Source organism: Myotis daubentonii, chromosome 6, assembly GCF_963259705.1.
Source record: "Myotis daubentonii chromosome 6, mMyoDau2.1, whole genome shotgun sequence".
Lineage (NCBI taxonomy): Eukaryota > Metazoa > Chordata > Mammalia > Chiroptera > Vespertilionidae > Myotis > Myotis daubentonii.
Window position 1 is genome coordinate 87,085,554 of NC_081845.1, and position 19,389 is coordinate 87,104,942.

A 19,389-nucleotide genomic window follows, 5' to 3' on the forward strand; every position below is an offset into this window, starting at 1 on the left:
CCGGCTGCCTGCGCGGCGTCCCATTCCTTTTTCCTTCCCCAGTCTCGGCTCTGGCACCCTAACTAACCATCTCTTCTGCCGGGAAAGCCGGGCAGGATTCGCCTTCTCCCCATCCGGCTTCGCTAGCGTCTCCTGCTTCTCTCCCCCGCCCCGTCGTCTTAGGAGAGCGCGCCTGGAAAACCCTGGGCGCAGCCACCCCCGCCCCGGAGCCGGTTCCTGTGTCTGCCGCGGGGTTCTGGCGGGGAGGCGGTGGGGGTGGCGCGCGCGCGGTTCCGGCGGTCAGGGAAATGAAAAGTGCGGGAGGCAGCGGCTGGAGTCTCCTCCCTTCCCTTTGGGTGTGTGCAGTGGGTGATGGTAGCGGGGGTAAGGTCCCAGCTCCGCTGCTGTGGGTGACTCTTGGGGCCCCCATGGGGGAGGGGAGTCTCATTAAGTAAGGGAGCCCCTGGCGTACCTCCCTTGGGCGGGGGGGGGGGGACGGGGGGAGGCGACACGGAGCAAGGGGGCCGTCCCCTTGGGGTGAGCACATCCTCTGTATTAGCCCTTGTCACTGTAAGCACCTTTTCCCCTTCCATGTTTGCTCCCCGTCCCACTTCCCTTCAGTGCCCCCTTTCACCTTCAGTGCTGCTGTGCTTCCCACGTTCCTGCCCTTAAGTGACTGTGTCCTCCCCCCCACCCCCCCAGGTGTGCGAGGAGCAGCGCTGTGAGGAGGAAGTCTTCCCCCTGGCCATGAACTACCTGGATCGTTACCTGTCCTGTGTCCCCACCCCCAAGGCGCAATTTCAGCTCCTGGGTGCGGTCTGCATGCTGCTAGCCTCCAAGCTGCGCGAGACTACGCCCCTGACCATCGAAAAATTGTGCATCTACACCGACCACGCTGTCTCCCCCCGCCAGATGCGGGTGCGTGCATACTTTCCCCCCCGCCCCTAACACATACCCCTCCTCACCGGGAAAAGGAAAGCTAAGCCCTCAGAGGCTTCCTGCCCCCTGGGGGACGGCTCAGGGCCGCAGGGGCCATATATTTGGACAAAAGATGGGCAGTGCAGTGTGATGGTTAGAGTAGCCCCAGTGGAGGCTTAAACTGCCAGCATGAAGAACTCCCCTTCTCCTGACCTCCAGGGGGTGCCACTCCTCTTGGTCTTTCCCCCAGATAGCAACAAGTCAGACTGCATGTCTACACTCACTAGTACTTTGCCTCCGGGTTTACACAACCATCATGAGTTATTTATTGGCAGCAGCAGGACATGCCTGCACACCCCCACTGGAGTGGGGGAGTGGAATGTGCTTCTTGTGGGGGAGGGGGCCTGCTTTGGGTGAGCCTTTATCCCGGTGTGGACTTTGTGATTGAAAAGCCTCCCAGAGCAGATTAAAGCCCAGCCCTGATTGCTCTCAGGAAGGGCTCCAGGAGTTTCATCCCACCTTCTTTCCTTCCTCTTATATCCCAGAAGAGACAGCTCCTTCCTAATCCTCATTGTGAGGAGCCTGAGCAGCTGCCTCAGGCCTGGTGGAATCATCTCATCTCTCCCTTTCCCCCTTAGCCGGAGGCCAGAGCCAGGGACAGACAGGGAGCTGAGCTGCAGCTGCTTCCGATGTGATAATGATGCCCCCTCCCCTGGCCCGCCCACTCTGACCATGGTCTTTCATAACCCTGTGGGGAGCTGCTGTCACTCCTGTGGTTTGGGAAGTGGCTCCCTGGGCCCCTTGCTAGGAACTTGGGCTGGGCTCTTCCGAGGCAGGGCAGGAAAGTCACCGGTTCTCTTATCCCAAAGCCTGAGGTCGGGGAGCTGCCTGGATCTGGAGGAGGGGTATGCAGATCACCTCCCAGGGTGGGAGTTGGAGGGGGGGGGGGCTGAGAGAGGGTGGGTGAGCGGGCACCTTCCTCAACCTCGCTCTATACTGCCAAGTCTTCTGACCCTGAGAGAGTCTCTGGGCCCCATCTCCCGGGGAGGAGGGCAGCGTGCAGGCTGCTGTGATTGGCTGGCCAGGAAGCCAGGGTACTGGGGCCCCCGACTGCTGCTTGTCCAGGAACAGGATTCCTCTTCCTGCCAAGTAGCTCGCAGAGATGGGAGTAGGAGGCCGGAGTTGGGAATCTGGGAGGCCCCACAGCGCTTTGTGATGAATCTGGTAGTTTTTGGCAAGTTTGAAGGTGGAGCTGCTTTCCAGGGCCAGTGGGAAAGATGTTTTTGGAGGGGTTTGGGCTGGAAGGTAAAAGGGGGACTTCCTTTTGAGTGTGAGAAGTTTGGGATGGCATGTGTGCCTTTGTACGAGGGAAGTTTTTCAGAACAGGCAAAAAATACTCTTCCCCCACTCTCTCCGCCTGGGCTGGGGGTGGAGCGTGCAGATGGCTTCCTAGAAGGTCAGCGTTGGAAGGGCCCTCAGTGAACTCGGCAGTCCGAATGCTTGTGAGAAGGCGGAGGCCCAGAGGCGGAGGGCAGGGTCCCGCCTTGGCAGCCTGAAGCGGATGACGAGAGTCTGGGTCTTCTCGCTAGCCCAGGTGGCCCTGAAGGCCAGATATGATGGAAGCTGCCAGCCACGGCAGCTAAACCCTCCCTGGGGTATGTTCGGTGCCAAACGAGGACTGAGATTCTCAGGGGCTGTCCAGAGACAGGGTAGGGTGGCCACCGTCCCTCACACAGGACCCCATGCCTCCCCACAGGGCCAGTCCCGCTCCAAATTGCCTTTCAGGTGTTTCCTTGGAGGCTAGATACTTTCTATTCACTTCTGAGTTAGGAGTTTGGCCACTGGGACAAGCACCAGGGGTAGAATGCTAGCTTCTCTGCCCAACGTCTGGCTCCAGGCCAGGCTGTTTTCTGTGGGGCCCTGCAAGAGGTTTTGGGCTGATTTGGGAGGATGACACCTAGGCTGGGGCCGGGAAGAGGTTGGGTGGGGTTGCTATTTCTCTCTAAGTAAGGAGTCAAACCCTTGAGTTCCTTCCTGAGATAAAACAATGAAGAAATCCTCATATGTGCAACTCAGAAATGGGGCCAGGGCTGCAAACCCCAGACAAGTGGATTGGGGCTCCCATCCGCCTTCTGGGATCTAGCAGGGGTGTGCAGGCGCAGGCAGGTAGAGATCGGGTTTGGTCCCTCAGAGACCATCCAGACCCATCTGGTTTGGCATGGCCTCCACACCTCTTTCTGAGACTCAAATGGCACTAAGCACTGCGGGTTCCAGTTGAAGGGGGTGGGGTGGGTGTTATATCTCAGGACCCAACCCTGATGTCCCACCAAGGGGATGTGGGTTGGGTTGGGCAACGTCCCCTTTGAGGAACCTCAGAGTTAGTTCAGTGACTGTATCAGAGGTGGTGTGGCCTCATGCTCACTCGGGTTTCTACAAGAGGCATAGGCTTGGCTGGGATGCAGAGTTGGGGAGAGGCTAGTGGTGATTTCCCCTTTTACAAATCCTTGGGATTATGGAGAGTCTGCTTTACCCCAGAGGAGCCTCAAGTTCATAGAGATGGTGGTGGTTTCTGTTGCTGCAGTCTTTTCATTCAAGCCCAGCTGGAGAAGTGCTCAGAGCCCTGGGTCAAGTCAGAAAAAGGCCTGTATTGTTGGCCCCCAAAAGATAACCAAACTAGATCAAAAGACAGTTCACGTACAGCATGTAGTCTGGCACGTAGTAAAAGACGAACAAATGCTTAAAGCAAATGTCCCCAGCTCTTCCCTGCCCTGGACTCTCCATGCCACAGTGCCAGTCCCTAAACCCAGAAGCAAAACTGGGGTCTTGACCTTCGAGTTTGATGGGCATCCTTCTCCGTTACTCTCTTCCCTTGCCTTCTTTAGTCACTGACCCCACCTTCTTCTCCAACCTCCAGGACTGGGAGGTGCTGGTCCTGGGGAAGCTCAAGTGGGACCTGGCTGCTGTGATTGCCCACGACTTCCTGGCCCTGATCCTGTACCGGCTCTCTCTGCCCAGTGACCGACAGGCCTTGGTCAAAAAGCATGCTCAGACCTTTTTGGCCCTCTGTGCTACAGGTAATACACTCCAGGCATATTTTTGCCAAATCAGGAAAATCAAGACGTGGGAGGGTCAGAGATGCTTGTTACATGCCTTTCAAAATTTGTGAAAATTATGTCCCCTCTGAGCCCCCCATTTCAATACAGAAAAGATGCAGAGCACAATCTAAGCTGAATGGGATCTTAGAGACCCCAGTACAAATGTAGGTGGGGACTCAGGGCTTAGAGATAAGTGATTGCCCAAGGTTTCACGGTGATTAAATTAGGAGCAGAACCCAAGTCTCGACCCCGGTTTTGTTTCCACACCAGGGAGAGAGACTCATTCACTCCCTGGTGCCTGGCCTGGGTCCCTTAGGGACCACCCTGGACCTGGCCTGCACAAGTCTGCTATTCACCAACCCTCTAGGAAATAATCTCTCCTACCTCTCTCTTGCCCCTGGCTGACACAACTCACTGCTGGCATTTTCCAGGATGCCCCTGCTCTATTCCTGCTGCCTGGCACTTTCTGAGGGATAGGAAGTCTACCCTGGTTGTTATTCTTGATGTTCTCCTTGCCTCATGGTTCCCTCTCCCTCTTCCCAAGATTACACCTTTGCCATGTACCCACCATCCATGATCGCCACAGGCAGCATTGGGGCTGCAGTGCAAGGCCTGGGTGCCTGGCCCGCATCCGCAGATGAGCTCACGGAGCTGCTGGCAGGGATCACAGGCACTGAAGTGGTAAGTGCTGGGCAGCTGGGCGGCAGCCTGTCAATCCATGAAGCGCTGCTATTCCCTGAGCCTCCAGTAGAGGGAGGTGTCCATCTCCAACCTGGTGCCTTTCACGGGCCCTGCCCTTGGGGCTTCTGTGGCGTTTTATCTACTGCCTTGTCTGGGGAAAAACAAGTGGTCTGTCTTGGGTGGTTGCAGGGCACCATCCCTTGGTGCCCTTTTCTGCCAAATGGTGTGCAGGAGTGGGGGTGGGAGGCTTGGTGTCGGATGCAGGGCTGCGCTCACACCCTGTTGCCACATCCTCTTGCCAGTTTCTGAGAATTGAAGGCTGATTCCTGGGGCTGGGCTGTGGCCTAACCTCCCCAGACTTCCCTGTGTGCTGGGAGGTGTCCGTCCCCCGCACCTGCTGCCAGATGCTATGGGAGGAGGGAAGTGGACCTTTAGCTCCAATGGGACCTTCCTCCACCTCACCCAGCATTCCCTCCTCACTGTCCCCCCTTGTTCCCAGGACTGCCTGCGGGCCTGTCAGGAGCAGATTGAAGCTGCACTCAGGGAGAGCCTCAGGGAAGCTGCCCAGACGTCCCCCAGCCCAGCACCCAAAGCCCCCAGAGGCTCCAGCAGCCAGGGGCCCAGCCAGACCAGCACTCCCACAGACGTCACAGCCATCCACCTGTAGCCACGGAGAGGCCCCCTCCAGTGGCCACTGACAGCAGAGGAGGGTCCCTGCCACCCTCCCTCCCTGCAGGAACAAACCACGTCGCATCTGCCACAACTGAAGTCTGGGGGGGCTCCTTCCTATTTGCCCTTTGCTAAAGAGAAGGGGGCAGGTCCTGCCTATCCCTGCCGTGTGCACTAAGGGGCCCGGCCAGCCACCTTTGGGTGGCTAGTCAAGCCCCTCCTTCTCCCTGCCTCTGACCAGCTCAGCTCCTTCCTGGTTCTGGCTGGGGGTGGGTCGGCTGGTCAGAGACAGAATTGAAGGTAAAATCGATGTAACCAGCATTCCTTATTGAGGCCCCCTATCTCTGGGGCGCTCACGTTCTCAACTGCCAAAATGCCCTGGTGCCTTATAAAGGTGCTGCACCTTCTAGAGTTACTGCATTTGGATTGGGGTCTTTCTGAAGAAATTTCTGATATTCTGAGGGGACACAGTCTGGACAGCTCTTCTCAACATACTTTGGAGAGCCCTGCATAATCCGTGCGCACAGCTGCTCCTGGAGGGAGGGGCCCAGGCCTCTGTCAGAGATTCCAGAATCAACCAGTTCCTCCTCGCTTTGCTTTCTGCCGTTTCTCCTGTGATTGAGGGGGGTCAGTGCTGAAGGAAGAGGTGGTTTTAATTTATTAATTGTGTTGAATACAACTGTAAGAGGGTGTGGTGGGGCCCACCAGCCCAAGTGGTGGTGACCCTGGCGGTTGCTGCATCCCTCCTCTGCTACTGGCTAGAGGATCTTTGTGACCGAGGAGCTGCTACGGCCTGGGAGGGGCCAGGCCCTCCTCTCCCTTTGGCCCTCTGCCCCGTCCTGCATCAGGGGATGAAGCAGGGGTGACCTGGAGGTGACCAAGCCCGCTGTCTGGAGATGCAAACCCTGTTAACACAGGTCTTTCCTAAGGCCACAAGGTCCAGTTGCTGGCCCAGGACCATCATGCTACCTTAATAAAGATTGTGGAGTAAAGTTGGCCTTGGCTTCTTGGATTGGATGGAGGTGAGGGTAAAAGCATGAGGTAAAGAGGGCAGAAATCAGTGGTCCATCAAGCCACTTATGTAAAGGGCCAGAGTAAATAGGCCTGTGAGCTATCTCCTCTGTCCCACAGAGTCAGTGCTACTTTGTAATGGAATGTGTGCTTTCCTAAAAATCATTGTTCTTGCAAAACTGCCTAATAAAATCCATAGGACTTATGTATGGGCACAACATGCAAAAACTCAATGAGCGATATGTTTTCTTTTTAAAAAGTACTTATTTCAGAGGGGGAGATACAAATGCCAATAATGGGAGAATCATCTATGGCTGCCTCCTACATGCCCTTTACTGGGGATCAAGCCCACAACCCTGATCCAACCCAGGTGGTTCATGGATCTATGCACAATCACACAGCAGGGTTGAGTGACATGTTTATTTCTTCAAAATATATTTTATTGATTCTTTACAGAGAGGAAGGGAGAAGGATAGAGCCAGAAACATCGATGAGAGAGAATCATCGATCAGCTGCCTCCTGCACACCACCTACTGAGGATGTGCTGGCAACCAAGGTACATGCCCTTGACTGGAGTCAAACCTGGGACCTTTCAGTCTGTAGGCCAATGCTCCATTCACTGAGCCAAACCAGCGAGTGACATGTTTTTTAAAAAAGAGGGGCCTGGCTGCCTTGGTTCAGTAGTTGAGCGTGGACCTATGAACCAGGAAGTCATGGTTCAATTCCTGGTCAGGGCACATGCCTGGGTTGCAGGTTTGATCCCCAGTCTGGGGCATGCAGGAGGCAGCCAATCAATGATTCTCTCATCATTGATGTTTCTCTCTCTCTCTCTCTTCCTCTCTGAAGTCAATAAAAATATATTTTAAAAAAAGGATAGCATAGTTTTTTATATACTATATGGTTAAGAAACACAAATATAACATTCCTTTATCTTCAAAAACACCTGAAGTTTGCTTGTGGAAGCAGAGGTTGGGAGGATGTGGACGGCAGGTTGTGGATGTGACGCCCAACCCACATGTCAGAGGTGCTTGCACTTGTGTATCTGGCATGGTTCAGCTTGGTGCAGTTTTCTGATTTTATGTGTTGTTTCTCAAGGACAAAACTGCATGTAAATAAATGTGCTATTTGTTTTATGATAAAATTGTTCCCAAATATGTTAATTGGGTTGGAACAAAGTCACATTTTCAAAGGCAAACAAGGGTTCCAGGATTGTACTCTGCTATTGCAGCATGAAAGTAGCCATGGGAAACATGTAAATAGATGGGAGTGGCTGTGTTCCAATAAAACTATGGACACTGGAATTTGAATTTCACTTAACCATAAAATACTCTTTAAAAAAATTTTCCCATCCATTAAAAAATGTAAACACCATTCTTGGTGTTCATGGCCATGAGAAATGGGCATATGTCCCTAGTTTGCCAACCTCCAGTCTAATGCTCTCAGCCAGAAAGGGAACGTGTCTGGTGGTGATCCAGCTCTAACTATCCTGGGCACAACCAATATTCTCTGATCTGTCTGGCCTTTGCATTTCCACTTCCCTCTAGGGCAAGCATGTCAAACTCGTGGCTCGTAGGCCAAGGCCTACCTTATTTGGCCCATGTCAGCCTTTGAGTTTGACATGCTTGCTCTATGGCAGTGGTCGGCAACCTCATTAGTCAACAGAGCCAAATATCAATAGTACAACGACTGAAATTTCTTTTGAGAGACAAATTTTTTTAAACTTAAACTATATAGGTAGGTACTTTGTTATTAACTTAATTAGGGTACTCCTAAGGCTTAGGAAGAGCCACACTCAAGGGGCCAAAGAGCTGCATGTGGCTCGCGAGCTGCAGTTTGCTGACCATGGCTCTAGGGGCCCTCTCCTCTAGCTCTTCCACCCACAGCTGAGACGGGCCTTCTTTTGAACCTCCTGGTTCCTGGCATTCTCCCAAAGCAGCCTGTAGTGGGGAAAGGCAGAGACGAGCCCCCTAGGGGCTAACTCTGGGTATAGCCTGGAGGAACGAGCTTGGAGAGTTAGGATAGGGGTGGGCGTCCTCAGTATACTGGGTAAGAATCCACTCCTAGACAGGAACAGGGAAGAGTAATCCCTACCTTTAGATAAAGAGGGAAAACAGAAAGATCTGCATTGATCACAATAAAACACAGACGCTCAATAAATACCCGCCTTTTCATCCACATCCCAGGGACTTGACATGGCCTGGGAGAAAGAACTCCAAGCCCCAGCAGGGCAGTGGGAATCCTGGGGTGTGGATCTCAAACAGGTTCCAGAACTGAGCAGGAACAACGGCCTGACCCTCGGTCCGCCCTGCAGGGTACCGGGGGGGTCCCAGGTGCCCAGGAGCTCTCACTGCCCAGTTGTAAAGGCTCGGTGTCACCTTAACTGGGATCCTGGTGTCCTCCCACACCCCTCAACCAGGATGAGTGGCTGTTTCCTCAGTCCATGGTGAGGGGAACATCTTCCACATCTCGGGGCACTGCGCTCTGAAGCTCACGCCTGATCTCAGGGGACAGCTGGGGATGGGGCTGCAGCCGGAGCAGTTCCAGGAGGGCCTCTTTCTGCTCCATGGCCAGGTCTGCCTTATAGCGCTGGGCCAAAGTCAGGAGGCACTGGTGCCAGAGCACGGGCAGTTCACGCTTCTCCGTCCGGAACCCCAGGAAGTGGAAGACCAGAGCGTCCAGCACCCTGTAGGGCAGTGCGTACTTCTTATCCAGCAGCAGCCGCAGGAAGATGCTGTTGGCACCGCTGTAGTCCATCTCAGCAATTTTCAGCATGGCCGCGCTGGTGGGAAGATGGGTGGAGTTAGTGGTGGGGAAATGTTGGGGGAGAGGGCCTACCTCTCCCTCTGTGCTTTCCCCCTCTTCTCCTCTACAGGCCCTTATACTGTGGTACGCCTAAAAGGGCCATCTCAGGCCTTCTCACCTATGCAGTGCAGTCTTTTTTCAAGTAATTTTATTTATTTATTTTAACTTTTTAAAAAAACATTTTTATTGATTTCAGAGAGGGAGAGGGATAGAGAGAGAGAAACATCAATGATGAAAGTGAATTACTGATCACCTGCCTCCTGCACGCCCCCTGCTGGTGATCAATCCCACAACCCAGGATGTGCCCTTGGCCGTAATTAAACCTGGGATGCTTGTGGGCAGGCCAACGCTCTATCCACTGGGCCAAACTGGCTAGAGCACCTGTGCAGTCTTGATCCTCCTCCCCCTGCACTCCAGTTATCATCTCTAATTGGGATGCTGATTCATCCCAAATCCCTACTCCTGGCTCAGAGTGCATGTCTCACTCAGTATCCAACTAGAATATATTCAAATATTTCAACATCTCCACCCCTGACTTATTTCCTTCCCATGTTCCCTATTCATTCCTTCAACTATTTACTGAGCACCTACCAAGTGCCAGGCACTGGGACCCTGTTCTTACGGAATTACAATCTAGTGGAGTAATGATATACCTAGTGGCTTAAGTCACAAAATCAGGGCTACGGTATTCTCAGCTCCTTCTCCACTCTGTACCCCCACCAACTGTCCAAGTCCTGGTGATTCCACTGATCAGTCACCCTTTTCCCCCCGGAGTGGGAACACTACCTGGAGTGCAGCACAGGAATGGAGCATTTGGTGATGATGCTACCCACGATGATGGCTTCCCGGAGGGTACAGGTGCCGGACTCACACAGTGGAATGAGGATCCCTGGGGAGGGTCAGAGGGGCAGTCACTTTGAGTTGAGGGTGAGAGAAAGGATGCAAAGCAGGAAGCACCCCCACCTACCACAGAGCCAGCCATCTCCCAAGTCATACTTACTGTTATCACCTGCAGGAGCTCTAGCCCCTCTTTCCTAACTGCCTCCTGGGTTCTCACCTTTAAACCAGGCTCCAGGCTTGAAAAGAGCCTTCTTGAGTGCCATGTAGAGGTGGAAATTGAGTCGTTTGTATTCAGCAATATCATCTCGTACCCGGGGGAGCAGGACAAGGTTGTAGAAGCGCTGGGCCATGCGTTCCTTCAGGTTAGATGCGAAAATCCTAGTTTTTTGGGGGGGGGTAGGAGGGACGTCCCAGGTCACTTGACAGCCTGGAGCTGGCCCTTTAAATATCACTGTGGATGGTGCATGCAAAAGATCTGAGGGGTGTGTGAACTATGTGCATGCAACACCCAAATCAGACAGGAGGGAACAGGAGTTCTACAAGATGCATCCAAACAGGTGAACACAGAGAGAGCCAGAGTGCTCCCAAACCAATGGCAACTCAGCTATTCACCTTCCTCTCCCCATCATGGGCCTTCTCTACCCTACTCTTTGAGGGACCTGAGCACGTGTGGGGAGCCACAGGCTTCTGAGGCCTGTCTGACACCCCAGGGTAGTAGCCCAGTAGTTATAAGCCTCTTCCCTAAAAACTCATCACAGGCGATTTTCAACAGGGTCTTGGCCCCAAAACATGAAACAGGAAAAGCTGGGAAAATGATGATATAAAGAAGCACAAGAGAGAGCTCTGGGGCAAAGTTAAAATGTAATGCAGCCCTGGCTGGTGTGGTTCAGTTGGTTGGGCGTCATCCCATGCACAAAAGGGCTGCTGGTTCTATTCCCAGTCAGGGTGCATGCCCTGGTTGTGGGCTTGATCCCCAGTCTGGGGGGGCCTGTGGGAGGCAGCCAATGTTTCTCTGTCTCCCTCTCCCTTTCTCTCTCAATAAAAAATATTTTTAAAAAAATTTAATGGCAGCCCTAGCCGGTTTGGCTCAGTGGATGGAGCATCAGCCTGCAGACTGAAGGATCCTGGGTTTGATTCCGGTCAAGGGCACATGGCCGGGTTGCAGGCTCGATCCTCAGTAAGGGGTGTGTGGAGGCAGCCAATCAATGATTCTCTTATCATTGATGTTTCTCTCTCTCCCTCTCCCTTCCTCTCTGAAACCAATAAAAATACATAAAATAAAAATATAGAGAAAAAAAAAGTAATGGCAAAGACCAGGAAAACCTGTACTCCCATGACCCCAGCCCTTTACCTATAGACCTAAGGCCACTCTAACTCCCATCCACTCTACCTTGTGGCTTGGTACATTGCAGCAGCGGTCCAGGCCTCAGGCTCTGTGACATAGAGGATCTGCTCCCAGTTGGAGAGTGCAGGGATGATCTTAAATGCCTTGGGCAGCTTCCCACTGCGGTACTTGGATAACACCTGGGGATGAGGGAATAATACCATCGTTGCCAAGAACACACATCCTGCTTGCTGAGTGCCAGGTACTTGTCTGGGGGCTTTTCATATGTTCACTCACTGAATCCTCACAACCACCACATAAGGAGATGCTATTATCATCCTCATTTTCCAGATGGGGACAAGGAGATCTTACCCACAGCCACCAAGTCACTAAGGGGTGCAGCAGGACTCTGAACCCATACACTCTGACTTAAGACTGTTCTTGGCCACCAGGCCTTCTGTGTGTGAGATGTGGGCACCCAAAACCGTAGGTGGGAGCCCACAGCCCCTGTAAAGGTATTCCAGCTCTTACCTCCCGGACTCCTCTGTAGACCTCTAGGACCCGTGGGTCCAGCTGGGGCATAGGGAATCCTGTCACCTCGGACATGACCGTTTCAACTTCCGTCTGCTTCTCAGTCAGCTTCTCCATGATGATGTCAGCCAGGGTACGCCTAAGAGTTGGGAGTGGGGTGCAGGGGAGAGGGGAAGGAAGGGGCGGGAGTGCTGTGGTCACAGTCCAGGAAGCTCTAGACTCCACACAGTTTCTTATGAGCTCCAATAAACCTGTCATCTTGCTGGGATATGCGACCTCAGTTCCCCTCTGGGCCGGACCTACCATGGAATCACTGCAGAGCACAAACGACCTGAAAGTCATTCAACTTGGGATGAAGCAGACAAATGTGTGGAAGTTAAGAAGCCGGACTCTGAAGTCAGTCTGCCTGGGTTTAAATCCTGGCTTTTCCACTACCTGTATAACCTTGGGCCTGCTATTTTGCCTCTCTGCTTCTGTTTTCTCATCTGTAAAAGGGGCAATAACTATATCTACCTCATAAAGTTAACGTCAGGATTAAGTGAATTAATACAGGTACGTTACTTGGAACTATCAGTACATGGAAAATGTGTAATGTGTTGCCAATTTCAGACAAATCCCTTACATGCTGAAGTCTCTCCAATTATAGAATACTGGTCTGACCTCTTAGTTATATACCAAGATTTCAAGTAGCTGGGATAATTTGGGAAAACACCAGGGCATAATAATATTTTTCTCATTAAACAGTATATCTAACATAACTTTAGTGTGATGACTCATAATTCTCCTTACATTGGGCTTTGATATAAGAATGGTATCTCCAGAGGCTGCTAACGTATATTTAAAACTAAGGGTCTTCTCAAGGCCAGGCACTGAGCACAGGATCTCTCAGACGTTATCTTAGATAGTCCGTGCAACACCTACACTGGGTGTCATTCGCCTTATTCAACATGGGAACTGATACTCAGACAGGTTAACACGCACCCAAGGTCTCAGGCGGGGGGGGAAGTCAAGCCCCATTGCTCAGGTTCTAAAGTTCAGGTACTTTACAGCACACAGTAACGTGCCTCCAAACTAAACAGCCTCTGATTGCTGAGCTCATGTGGGTCTGGGCCTGCTTTCTGAAGATGCCAGCTGTGATTTCTCAAAACTGCCAGGAGTCACTGTTTGTAGGAGCTTCACTCTTCCACTTACTGCAAGCTGGAAAACCATTCTGCCAGGTTCGTCAGAATGATCGGTGAAAAAGGAGTTATAAGGCACTGAGAGGCTCTCTGGTGGGACAAGCACACGAGTCCAAGTGCACACCCTGTGACATCTATTTCAGTTGCTGGGTATCAATCTGAAAAAGGGACTCATCCCTTTGTTCTGTGCTCTCAAATAAACTACCACAGACCTTATCATTCAGCCTCCCTGTGTTTTCATAGTATTATTAGCAGTGAGAGATGCATTAACCCAAAGTAGCCTGCAGAACCAAGGACAATGTCATGTTAATGTCACAGGATCAGAATGGACTGGTTGAGGGCCGTAATCCTAGATTCCCCTCTCCTGGGCCAAAATCCACATGCTCAGGGGTTTGACTACAGGAGCTCAAATGCATACATCATCTGGAGTAGCATTTATTACAGATGGGCATAAATTAGTGGTTCTAAGTGGGGGCGAATCTGCAATGCCTGAGACCTTTTTGGTTATCACAATTGGTGGGAAGGCCACTCCCGGGATCTAGTGAGTAGAGGTCAGCGATGCTGCTAAACACCCTACATTGCACAGGTCAGCCTCCACACAAAAAAAATTATTCAGCCAATAGTGCTAAGGCTGAAAAACCTTGAATAAAATGAAGCTTAGGGTACAAAAGAGATTTGGCCAAGGAAACTGAGCTTACCCCTAGAGTATGCCAAGACCAAATGCAATGGCATACATCTCCCTAGAAGCATAGAAAGGTCAGGCAGCTGTCTCCCCAGGTAAGCTGAGCAGTTCTAGAACAGGCGGACAGAGGGGGAGGAGATATTTTGAGTCTGTGTCATTCTCACTCAGAATGGTCGTCTGAGGATGGGCCACTTTTGTTAAGGTGGATCCCTACAACTAGCAACGCGCAGGCCCTTCCCAAGGGTAGGGAATCAAAACGCTGCCAGAGCATTTGCTTCCTTGTGGGAAGTGGCTACCAGGACCCACTACCCCAAATTCTAGGCCATGTCAGCCCTACCTGACAGGAGGGTTTTTATTCATGAACATCTCAATGGCACGCTCATCCTCAGGGTCCACAACCACCTCTGCATGCTGGCCGGCCCCTGTCATTGTGGCAGCCTTCTCCAGGGTGGGCCACTCTTCGTCCTCGTCATCTGATCCATCTTGCGGCACTCCTGGACCTAGAAGAGGGGAGATGAAATGGATGAGAAAGGCAAGCGGTGGGGGAGGGATTTGCAGGTCAATTTAACTTTAACCACCATGGACAGTGTAAGCCTCACGTGTGCTTGTGATAGATGGATGTGTGCAGTGAAACAGTGGTGCACACACTACCTTCCTGTACCAGGGGCTTACAATCTTGCTTGAGAAACAAAATGTACATATGTGAACCAATGACACAGGGATGCCAATATATCATAGTTAACACATTATACTCAGTCATGTAGCAGGAACTGTTCTAAATACTGTACATAGCCCTGGCTGGTTTGGCTCAGTGGAGAGAGCGTCGGCCTACAGACTGAAGGGTCCCGGGTTCGATTCCGGTCAGGGGCACATGCCTGGGTTGTGGGCTCAATCCCAGTGGGAGGCGTGCAAGAGGCAGCCGATCGGTGATTCTCTCTCATCATTGATGTTTCTGTCTCTTTCCCTTTCCTTTCCTCTCTGAAATCAATAAAAATATATTAAAACCAAGTAAAAAAAATACTGTACATAATACAACCCCAAGAAGTAGGTCTTATTAGTATACCCAGTTTCAGATGGGAACACTAAAGCTCAAGAAAAGTTAAATAAGTAATTTGCCTATGGCACGTAGTCTGGACCTAGATTGTGCATTCTTTTTTTTTTTTTTTTTTTTTTTCAGTTGATCAGCAGCCTTGCCAGGATCTCTAGCCACAATCTCCAGCCAAGTTCTGTGTTCATGTTCTCTTGCTAGGTTCTCCAGCCAGGTTCGCCAGGTTCTCCAGCCAGGTTCGGTTGCCATGTTCTAGTCAGGTTCTCTTGCCATGTTCTATCCAGGTTCTGTGGCCAGGTTCTTCAGCCAGGTTCTGTCTAGTTTCTCCAGCCAAGTTCTGTAGCCAGGTTCTGTCCAGGATCTTTTGCCATGTTCTCTCTAGGTTCTGTCTCTAGGTTCTGTTGCCAGTTTCTGTCCAGGATCTTTTGCCATGTTCTGTCTCTAGGTTCTGTGTCTAGGTTCTGTCAAGATTGTGTATTCTTTACCCATATTCTACACACATGGATGGACTATGCCAAATGGGTGGTAGAGACAGTATATACCATAGGCAATTTAGATGATGATGAGTGCCGACGATGATTAGAGTCTGGATAGGGAGCGCGGGTGCAGCTGGACTGTGGTCCAAACCTGGTTATAATACAATACTGGCCAAAGCGCTTTTACAAGATTGTCTGTTAAGCAGCAGCAAGAAATATGGCTGGATGGGTAAAGTGAACCCAGACTGTGGAAGGCCTCGAGGCCAGGCAGTGTAGTTCAGATTTCAATGGACCAACCCATTGAAGAACTGATTACTGGAAGGCTACAGCTGATTGGGCATCTGGTCAGGGATGCCATACTCCAATCCAGGATGAAATGCTGCATATGAACAGGTTATTAACAAAGGAAGTGTGTGATAAAAGCTAAATGGTGGTGGTGGTGTGGCGAAGGTGTTTTGTCTCCACACGCTAACAACCCCCAAGCCTATACTTGAAGGTAGATGTCCCTTCACTCCAGACCCTAACTCCAGCTGCCACCTGTACAGTTGCTCTTCACAAGAACTTCAAACTTCACTTGTATCAACCAAACTCACTCTCTTTTCCTCGTAGGCCTATACTACTTACTCACTGTGTTCTATATCTAAGTACATAGCACCACCGTCCACCCCATGCTAAGCCGGAACCTGGGAGGCAGGCCTGCCTCATTCCCAGCACTCAATGACTAAAGCCTATTCAATTCTACCTCATAGAATATTTCAAACACTTCACAGCTGTCAAAGCCTAGATCAGCATCATTTCTTGCCTGGATTAATTAAACAGTCCCCTAACTGGTCTCCATATTCTCCAATAGTTTTTCATTGTCTTTATGACAGCTTTAAATCCTGGGCACAGCCTCCAAGTCCTTTGCAGATTTGGTTCCTACCCACCTCACCATCATTCATTAATCTATTCATTCAGCAAACATTGAGTGCCTAGTATATGTGATACACTGTTCTGGGTGCTGGAACTACACTAATGAACGAGAGAAACAAAATCTTTTGCCCTCACAGAGCTTATGCTCTAGTCGGGGAAGACAGACAATAAACATAACATGATAGGTTAAAAGACAAGTGCTATGAAAAAAAGCAATAGGGCAGAACAGAGAGGTTGGGACTGTAAAGATAGGGGTGGGGGTGTTAAAATTTTCTCTTTTCTCCTTTTAATCCTCATTGGAGGACATGCCCTCCAATGATTTTAGAGAGAGAAGAAACAAGGGGGAGAGAGAGAGAAGCATCAGTGCAAGAGAGAAACATTGATCAGTTGCCTCCGGTACCCAGCCCAACCAGATTCAAACCCACAACCTAGATATGTGCCCTGACTAGGAATCGAACCTGCAACCTTTTGGTATATGGAACAATGCTCTGCTCCAACCAACTGAGCCACCAGGCCAGGGTGGGGGTGTTGCAATTTTTAATGAAGGTGTGAGGTATGTGAGAACCTGGGCCCCTTCCCAAGCTCCAACGCCCCACTCTGACCCTGTGGGAATATGAAGGCCACCTGTAAACGGACTGTGGGAGCAACCTTGGGAGCCTGGACAGCTCCGCAGTCAAGAAACAGCCAAACAGAAACTGACCTTGGATGTGAGCCCGATTGTAAACTATTAGTGTTCTGATCTTACAGAGCTTGCGCTTGAGCACGTCTCTCCTGCATGCCCTGTTCTCTGTATTCTATACAACCCTGTGCTGGGGAAAACTTCACCAGTGGGCCGCCACTGTGCGCAGTAAGTCCTAATAAACCCGTGTCTTTCACAGCCGGTCTTCTGGGTTATTTTCCTCGGATCTCAGCTCTTTGCATAACAGGCCTGAGAAGGTGAAGAATGGAGAGAGTATGCCTACAGGTGTATGAGGACAGAAGGAGCCACCAGGGCAAAGGCCCTAACTTACCATGTTTAAGCCGATATGGGTGGAGTGAAAAGGGAAAAGTAGAAGTCGGAGTGGCAATGGAAGCCGATCATATAGGGCTTTGCAAACCACTGTAATTCTCTAGCTGTTGAGTTGAGAGTGGACCGTAGGGGGTATGGGATATTAATGAGGAGACTACTGTAATAATCCAGGCGAGAGGGATCGTGGTGGCTTGCAGAGGATGGTGTTCCCAGGTGGTGAGAAGTGGTCTGATTTTGGATGTATTTTGAAGGCAGAGTCAACAGGGTTTCCCAATAGATCAGATGTGGAATGAGAAAGAGAGGAGTCCAAGGTTTCTGTCTTAAACAAATGGAAAGATATTGTGCTATTAACTGAGATGAGGAAGATGGTGGAGGGGCAAGTTTGGCAAGAAGGTCTATTTTGGACCTGTTAAATTTGAGATGTCTATTAGACTTCAAACTGGAGATGCCAAATAGGCAACTGAGTAATGTAGGTTTCATGGGAGAAGTCAAGGCTAGAATATAAAGTTGAGAGCGGTCACCAAATAGATGGTGTTTAAATCATGAAACTGACGGCAACACCAGAGAAGTGTGTGAAGAGAAGAGGTCCAAAGACTGAACCCTGCGGCACTTCAATAAGAGGTTGGGCAATCACTTGGCCAGTGTGGCCCAGTGGTGGAGTGTCGACCTATGAACCAGGAGGTCAGGGTTCGATTCCTGTCAGGGCACACGCCTAGGTTGTGGGCTTGATCCCCAGTAGGGGGCCTGCAGGAGGCAGCCAACTAATGATTCTCTCATCACTGATGTTTCTATGGCTCTCTCCCTCTCCCTTCATCTCTGAAATCAATAAAAATATATTTAAAATAAAAAGAGATTGGGGATCAAAAGGGAGCCAGCAAAGGCTACTGAGAAGTAAATAGTAACACAGGAATATGATGTCTTGGAAGCGAAGTAAAGATACTACAGCCAGGAGGCCAATGTTCAATTGTGTCAGGACAAAGGAAAGAGATCTGAGAACTGGATAGGAAGGTCAACACGCCCATCTTTTACTTACCCTCTGTCTTTCGTTGGCCCCTAAACAATATTGTTCTTTCTGCTCAGGGCACGCCTCACCCGTTTTTCAGGTCTCAGCACAAAGGTCATGCAATCTGGGGAGCCCGACCCCCAAGATCAATGCCGTTGTCATCAGAGAATCTCTTATACTTTACCATGGAATGTACTATTCTCATTGTCCATTGCCTACTCTCTCCTGGGCTAGACTCTCACATCCTCAAGCCAGGCGCATGTCTACCTTGTTTACCTCTTTAGCCAAACCTTCTGGACTCCTAGCACAGTACGAAGCACCAGTAGACATCCCGTAAGTATTTACAGAACAGATGGATGGGTAAATACTAGGAGAACCTAGTGGTGTCAGCAACCACTTCCTGCTTCCTAACTTCAGGGGTACCTGGAAGAGAGGGCCTAAAACTAGTAGTGGGCGTGGAGGGCTCTGACTATCCTAAACCCGCTCCAGGGCGGAGTGTCCCATTACAGTACCTCTGTAAGGGGAGCACCACGGACCCTTTTTTAGTCCCAGCTATTCCCCGGCCCGATGCCCGTCCATCCTCTCCCAACCTCCCTTCCTCGCACCCATCCCCGCCGCTCACCCAGACGCGTGATGCGCTCCCGCGGCGCCGCGGGCCGGCTTCCAGTCCCATGCTCGGCCTCGAGCTCCTCCTGCTGCTGCCGCGCTTGCTGCAAAATCCGTCGGGTCAGCCGGGGCCCCACATACTCTTCTTCCTCCTCTTGGGTCCCGCGACCGCGCCGCTTCTCCCGGGCCCCTGCCCGCACCGCGTCGCCGGCCAGAATCTGCTCGGCAAGGGGCGCGTGTTTTTCCTGGCCCCCGGCCCCGCGGGCCGCCTTGAATTTGGGCATTTTTCTCAAAAACGTGCCGGGAAAGTTCACACGTGGAGACGCAGAAGCAGTCCCGAGTGCGTCTGCGCTGTGTGCGCCCCGTTCCCCAGAGGCCACGCCGAAGCACAGCGCCCCCTACCGCTCGGAGGCCAGGAGCGCCACCCGCGCCGCCCCACCTGCTGAGAACTCGCGGGTCCTGGGGCCAGACTCCCCAATAAACTCTGTGCCTTTAACGTTGTCTCCTCCAACCTTTGAGGATCTAGGGGCCCAGGGTGATGGAAGCCTGGGGGCAGCCGCCGGGCAGGGGTACCAACGAAGGTGTCAGCGAGGAGGCGCCTAGACACGCCCCTGCTCCTCGCGGT

At 51.5% G+C, this 19,389-nt stretch overlaps 2 protein-coding genes across 5 annotated transcripts in view; one reads left to right on the plus strand and one right to left on the minus strand.

The window, feature by feature from the left end:
* Positions 1 to 6,334, plus strand: part of CCND3 (cyclin D3) — a 91,896-nt gene extending 85,562 nt beyond the window's left edge. For 3 of the 4 annotated variants that reach the window (XM_059701708.1, XM_059701710.1, XM_059701707.1), the window contains 4 exons: positions 682 to 897; positions 3,812 to 3,971; positions 4,537 to 4,673; positions 5,173 to 6,334. In XM_059701708.1, the coding sequence (XP_059557691.1) occupies positions 682 to 897; positions 3,812 to 3,971; positions 4,537 to 4,673; positions 5,173 to 5,340 (681 nt within the window). In that variant the 3' untranslated portion in view covers positions 5,341 to 6,334. The remainder of the gene's footprint in view (positions 1 to 681; positions 898 to 3,811; positions 3,972 to 4,536; positions 4,674 to 5,172) is intronic. The other variant, XM_059701709.1, reaches the window with a different exon arrangement.
* Positions 6,335 to 6,597: 263 nt separating this feature from the next.
* BYSL (bystin like) lies at positions 6,598 to 19,361 on the minus strand. The gene is made up of 7 exons (XM_059701703.1): positions 18,781 to 19,361; positions 14,048 to 14,210; positions 11,851 to 11,989; positions 11,386 to 11,519; positions 10,213 to 10,373; positions 9,942 to 10,044; positions 6,598 to 9,132 (listed from the first exon to the last, which is right to left on the minus strand). The coding sequence occupies exons 1-7, from the start codon at positions 19,046 to 19,048 to the stop codon at positions 8,787 to 8,789; spliced, it is 1,314 nt and encodes a 437-aa protein (XP_059557686.1). The 5' UTR covers positions 19,049 to 19,361; the 3' UTR covers positions 6,598 to 8,786.
* Positions 19,362 to 19,389: the final 28 nt, after the last annotated feature.

Coding starts and splice junctions, on each gene's coding strand:
- BYSL (XM_059701703.1), bottom strand. CDS start 19,048: ATGCCCAAATTCAAGGCGGCCCGCGGGGCCGGGGGCCAGGAAAAACAC. Junction 14,211..18,780: donor GGAGCGCATCACGCGTCTGG/GTGAGCGGCGGG, acceptor CCCCTCTTCTAG/GTCCAGGAGTGCCGCAAGAT. Junction 11,520..11,850: donor TCTACAGAGGAGTCCGGGAG/GTAAGAGCTGGA, acceptor CCTCATCCCCAG/GTGTTATCCAAGTACCGCAG.